The sequence below is a fragment of the Mercurialis annua genome, linkage group LG8 (genome assembly GCF_937616625.2).
Source record: "Mercurialis annua linkage group LG8, ddMerAnnu1.2, whole genome shotgun sequence".
NCBI classification, from domain to species: domain Eukaryota; kingdom Viridiplantae; phylum Streptophyta; class Magnoliopsida; order Malpighiales; family Euphorbiaceae; genus Mercurialis; species Mercurialis annua.
The window spans coordinates 29,710,905-29,717,500 of NC_065577.1; the positions used below are offsets into that span (position 1 = coordinate 29,710,905).

General features: G+C 30.1%; 1 protein-coding gene and 1 long non-coding RNA gene across 2 annotated transcripts in view; one reads left to right on the forward strand and one right to left on the reverse strand.

Annotated features, from left to right (window-relative positions):
• Nucleotides 1–3,874: 3,874 nt before the first annotated feature.
• Nucleotides 3,875–4,851, reverse strand: LOC126661298 (uncharacterized). Its single transcript, XR_007635619.2, has 2 exons — nucleotides 4,644–4,851; nucleotides 3,875–4,189 (listed from the first exon to the last, which is right to left on the reverse strand). It is a non-coding gene; the product is annotated as an uncharacterized LOC126661298 (long non-coding RNA).
• A 151-nt stretch (nucleotides 4,852–5,002) lies between these two features.
• The window catches only part of LOC126661297 (uncharacterized), a 3,014-nt gene continuing 1,420 nt past the window's right edge, over nucleotides 5,003–6,596 (forward strand). The window contains exon 1 of the mRNA XM_050355118.2: nucleotides 5,003–5,691. Within this exon, the coding sequence (XP_050211075.1) occupies nucleotides 5,097–5,691 (595 nt within the window). The 5' untranslated portion in view covers nucleotides 5,003–5,096. The remainder of the gene's footprint in view (nucleotides 5,692–6,596) is intronic.

The window sequence follows — 6,596 nt, forward strand, 5'->3', positions numbered from 1 at the left end:
CTAACTTTTATTATTATTTTATTCTAACCATTTTTTTTACTCTAAGTGACAACTGTCACTTTTTTTCTCTCTTTTTCTTTCTTTCTTCTTCTTCTCCTTCTTCTCTGCTTGTGTTTTTCCGCCATTTTTTTTCTTCTTCTTTTCTTTTCCATTTGTATTCTCTTCTTCTTCGCCGCTCCGCCATCAGTCCGCCGCCGCTCCGCCATCATTCTACTGTCGTTCTCCGTTCGTTTCATATTTGATTTTAAAATATTTTTTTCTTAATTCGTGGTGATTTATACGATTTATGTTAACTTTCAGATCTAAATAAATTACTCTTTGATTTTTTTTCAATTTTAGATCTAAAAATCTGCATGAAAAACGATTTTCTGATGAAAAAAAACAATTTTCTGCACGAAAAACGATTTTCTGCAAACAAAACAGCATCTGATTATCATATGAGTATCACTGCATTATCATCACATTATCATAGCACTGCAGTAATTTTTATATAGAAAAACATCCTCTATTATCATATGAGTATCACTATATTATCATGTAATTATCATAACATTGCAGGAATTTTTTTTTTGCAGAAAATAATGTTTGATTATCATAATATTATCATATATCGTTATCATAACATTATCATATGATACTTACATGAAAAAACAAAATTACAAAAAGAGCGTCATATGATAATGTTTTATCATATGATAATGAGATGATAATATTTATGGTACATATATGATAACATCTATAATAATGTATGATAAAATAGTGTTTGGTTATCATGTCGTTATCATAACACTGGAGTATGATAATTAGATGATAATGAATTATGATAAGGTTATTATAACTAGATGATAACGTACGTGAAAATAGAATAACAAAAAGATTCATCACTGATACGCATATTTTATATAGGATTTTTCCAAGTATTTGATATAGTATTATTGCATATTTTTTTAGGATATTATGCTTGGAAAGGTGTTTATTTTGTAGATTTATGCGTATGGAGTGAAGCGTAGCAATTTGGAGCAAATTGGAAAAAAGCTGGAAAAAGTGCCTACTTCCTCAAAAGTGTCTAGTTCCTAGGAACCATGCACTATTGAGGAACTGGCCCGGATTACTTTCTCCGAATCCTTTGTGGCCAATTCCTCAAAAGTGCCGAGTTCCTAGGAACCAGGCACTATTGAGGAACTGGCCCGGATTACCTACGAACCTAAAAACGTGAAAATCCTTTTTCAACGCGGATTTGGATCCGATTTCAACTACAACTCTTGCAACACATCAAGGACTCTTCCACTATATAAAGACATTTCAAGATCATGTATTCTATCTAGTTTTTTCATTATTTTCTATTCTACAAACAATTTGTCTTAGGTTAATTTTCTTTTAGTCATTAGTTTATATTCAAGACTTAATTCTTCGAAGCTTTGATTCGAAGACTTGTGTTCCGAATAATTCCAGGTTTTTAATTCAAGTATTTTCTTTCATATTATTTAATTATGTCTATCACTTTTGAGTTATTGATTTCTTCAATTATGTTTAGCTAAATTTATTAAATCTAGGATATTGTGAGTAGTATGGGTTTAATTCAAATCTGAAATTTAATATTTTATCTTTCTTTATTCTTGCAATTCTTATTATTGGGATTAATGCTTGTAATTACTTGATCACCAATTACATGATTGAAAATCGATTTGTGAGTAAACGTCATTAAAGCAAGTTGGTTGGAAAAGATAATAAGAACGTAGTTATAAAACATGAGTCTGTCCACTATGTTTGCGTTGCGTGACATGTGTGGATAACTTTTCTTAATGCTTTGTTTATGATTGTCGGGTTATTTTCTATTGTCCTCTAAGCCGTGACAGTAAGGACGATTCAGGGTAATCGAGTTATAAACGATAGGTTAACATCGTCTACAAAATAGGGGGTTAATGAGGTTAGATCTATCTGCCATTGCAAAGAATAATTAAAATTAGGATTGATAGAGATTAGATAAAGATTTGAAGGATTGCCCATATGAAAACAATATTCTAGGTTTGCTTTTTATCATCGTATTTCCTTATTTTATTTTCAATTTTAGTTTATTTAATTAAAAATCAAATCAATCAAATTCGTTAGTTCAAATAATAATTAGTTAACTATTTTGGTACTAGATTCAATTCCTCGTGGGTTCGACTTTTACTTATCATTATATTACTTGATTTATCGATATCGTACACTTGCGATTTTGTGTATCAATGACACCGGTATGATAACCAGATGATAATAAAATAATAAAGTTATGATAATAGTATAATAATATGATACCTATATGTAAAAAAATACAGAAAAATTATGATATGAGATGATAATATAAAGATAATAGTATGATAATATGATACCTGTATGAAAAAAATTACAAAATATTATGATAACGAGATGATAATGTGAAGATAATAGTATGATAATATGACCTTATGATACTTCATTATCATATTATTTTCTTCACATTATCATCTCGTTATCATAATTTTTATGTAATTTGTTTCATATAGGTATCATATTATCATACTGTTATCATAATTTTATTATTATGTTGTTGTCATAACATTATCATTTAGGTACAATAATACATTGTCATCTTGGTATCATATGATTATATTATGATAACGAGATGATAATACAGTGATAACAACATGATAATCAATTTTTTTTGTAGAAAATCATTCTTAATGCAGTGTTATGATAACAACATGATAATACAGTGATACTCATATGATAATCAGAGATTTTTTTTTATAATTTTTTTTTCTGCAGTGTTATGATAATCATATGATAATCAGATGCTGTTTTTTTGCAGAAAATTGTTTTTTGTGCAGAAAATTGTTTTTTCATCATAATATCATTCTTTCAATTAGATTTTTAGATCTAAAATTGAAAAAAATTCAACAGTAATTTATTTATATTTGAATGTTAAAAAATCGCAATAATCACCATGAATTAAAGAAAAAATAAAATATGAATAAATAATGTAGCGACAGTGAAACAATGAAAAAACGGCGGCGAAACGATGAAGGAACGGCGAAAAAAGAAAAATGGAGAAGAAAAAAAGAAATAAAGAAGAAAAAGAAGAAATTTGACGAAGAAAAAAAACACAGGAGAAGAAGAAGAAGAACAAAAAGAAGAGGAGAGAGGAGAGAGGAGAAAAAGAAAAAGAGAGGGAAATGTAAAAATATGACAGTTGTTACATGAGTTATTTAGAGTAAAAAATTAATAGAAAGTAGATATAATTATAATATAAACATGCTTTAGAGTAAAAAAATAAAAGCATTAGATTTATGAGGTATTTTCTCTATCTTTTCTTTATTGAGGTATGAAATCAAATTATTTTAGAAAATAGAGTATTATCCTAATATTCCCAATTAGATATGAACCTTGCATAAAGCCTCTATACCCATCGAATTAGCAGTAACTCAACAACACAACCAAAATAACCAGCTTTAATCATCAAAGAAAGTAATAATCCACAAATAATGAACAACACTTAGGTCATGTTTGGTTCATGGAATAAGTGCGGAATGGAATAACTATTCCGTATAGAATGACAATTCTTTATTTTGGTTCATGGAATAGGTATTCTAAAAAATTGTTATTCTATGATTTTATGGAATAAGTACTCCTATCAAAAACTAAGGTCATACTATTCGATTTCCATTTAAATCAGAATCATTTAACATAATCTTTTCAAATAAAAATTCATAATCTCAATCGCTTAGCACTGTCTCTCTCCATTGTCAATCATTTTGCTAGATTTTCCCTTGTCGAAGTGCCCAAAACCATCTTTCACATAAAACAACAAAAATAGAATAACTTTGAATAGCCATCAAGTCAAAATCTAGCAAAATTTTCAAATTACTCTTCTTATCATTCACAACACTACAAAGCTTGAAATTGTTAATAACATAACCTTAAACACATGAACTAGTTTTCTCCAGCTTGCAATTCCTAGTTAATAAATTAAGCCAATGTAGTCAAATAAAAATTAAATACACAATCTGCAATTAAATGGCGACAAATATGTAAACAACATATAATTAATATAAATTGGGAGTAAATAAAAAATATATAAAATCTCTACTTTCATCATTACCACTATTCCCACTACCACTTCTGCGGCTCAGTAGCGGAGATTGCAGCGGCGGCGGCAAAAGATGATGCACTAACAGCAACAACAGCAAAATTGAATTACTAAAACTTAAACACATCATTTGTGTGATTTACAATGAAATTAGAAAGAAAAAGGAGGGATTAGGTTTGTAGCAGAGATAGATCCTAATAAAAGAGGAAATGGCCAAGATGATGAAAAGGAAAATAGAAGAGTAGATTTAATCTGTACTTTTGCAATCAACAAAATATGTCTGCATATTTAAAAAATATTTGTCAATACGGACTAAACAAACAGTATAAATGAGAATATTTTGCTGTTTTGTAGTGTACAGTCTAATTATTATTTTTTATATAAGATATATAGGTTAATTATATAAATAAAACAAAAAAAAAAATCAATTCCTAAATTATTGCTTTCCACAAAAGAAAACAACAAAAAAGGGAGCCGAGTAAATTTCACTCAACGGACAGAAAGCAAATCAAAAATTAAGGAGCGTATTACATACCAAAACTTAAGCCCCAGTAATGGATTTGTTTATAATCAAAATATGTAGGCTTATAAATCATACTTCCCTCTAATTTTTCCTTGTTAATTCTTCTTCTTAAAGCATTTACTCTCTCTACCTAAATAGCACGAATACTTCAACGGGTACTGTTTCAAAAACATTTTAAAACATTTAGCGTTTCGAACACAAATTTCATTTTTTACATAGAAAATTTTAAAATAACACCGTTTCACCGTGTTCAAATATCCCGCTCTCCGTGTCCGTGTCCTTGCTACTTAGCTCTCTACCAAACCCACTTTTGATTCTGTTATATCACACTTTTCACACATTCTTTTATTTGTTAAACTCTCTTTATCAAATTCTGTTAAAAACATGGTTTCTTGCACTACACTCTTCTTCATTTCTTCAACTCCTTTCACTAGCTTCTCTTTTTCTTATTAAATCATATCATAAATGGGAAACAATTGTTTCAACTCCTCCAACAAATCAACGGCAGAGATTGCTCCTTACAGCTTCATCAAATCTGCCACCGCCTCCGCCGCAACTTCCACCGTTACCGTCAAGTTATACGGCTCCCCTACCTCAACTGTGACCTCCTATATCCGGTTTGCTCTCCTCTACAAAACTGTCTCTCTGCAGTTCATCCCCACTACCGATACGCAACCGGTTCTCCAAATCGGTTCCGACACGGTTTCGGGTCCGCCGGAGATGATTCTCCGGTTAATAGAAGCGAAATTTCCGCAGCCGAGTTTGGTGGTGAAGGAAAGGGGGAGGGGCAGTGATGGGTTGGGTGAAACGACGCCGTTGATAGTGAAAGCGATTGTGTTGCAACATAGAAGTATGACTTGGCATTTGAATAGGATAGTGAGGTGGGGGGAGGATCTTGCGACACGTGGAGGAAAGAAGACTGTTGATCCGACAATGGGGAGTCCGAGGATGGAGATGAAGAAGTTTGGTAAGAGTTATTCGATGTTGCTTGAGGTTATGCTTGAGCACGCGCAGATGGAAGAGCGCGTGGTTTTTCCTGTTCTTGAAATGGCTGATCGAGGTAATGTACTATTTTTTTAAGTTTAATCTAATTTAGGAGATCTTAATTGAGTTTACTATAAGAAGTCTTAATTTGAATTTTATAGGAAACAATTAGTCTCATGAAATTAGTCTCTCCGTATAATGCCTAGTTAAGAATTATTATTTTTAAGTCCCATTTTAATTGATAATTTTATCTCAACTTTTCTTTTCTACCTCTTTAAATTGATTTTTTTTATTAAAAGTACTTACAGAAATATAATTCATTAAATGTTATTTGAAGATATAAAAGTAAATGTAAATTGTGCATTTAAATTTTGTTTCAATTAGATTGGAACGGAGAAACTATACTGAAACCCATTATTTTATTCTATAAAAAGATTAATAATCACTTAGCTATTAGTTTTCTAAATGGTTAAGTTGAACGATTGTCACGATTTATATATTGAATCCGGGCATACTATCAGAAATCTCATCTACGCACAGTAAAGTCATGGAAAAATCTATTATTTTGAGATACATGTACTTTAACATTTTTGTTCAAGAAATTCCTGCTTTAAAAATTTTATTTTCTCGGTTTCTTAACTTGTCATTTTCGCGATTTTTATGTTCTTTTATGTGAGTAGAAGAAAAAAGTTATAAGTAAAGGGACTGGAAAATACAGAAAAATGTATCAAAATATTCAAAAAAACAAGTAGGGACCGGGAAGATATATAAGTTTTTCAAAATATGATTTTTTAGAATAAAAATGTTTAAACAAATGGGTCTTGCACGAAATTATTCGGCCGAACAAATAATTTATAGTTCAAATGGTATGAGCACTTGACAACATTTTACTTTGGTCGTAATTAATTTCTCGTAGATGCTTAAAACATATTCCCTACCGATAATGAAAAATCTTTCGAGCCGTCTAATGAAACATATCTT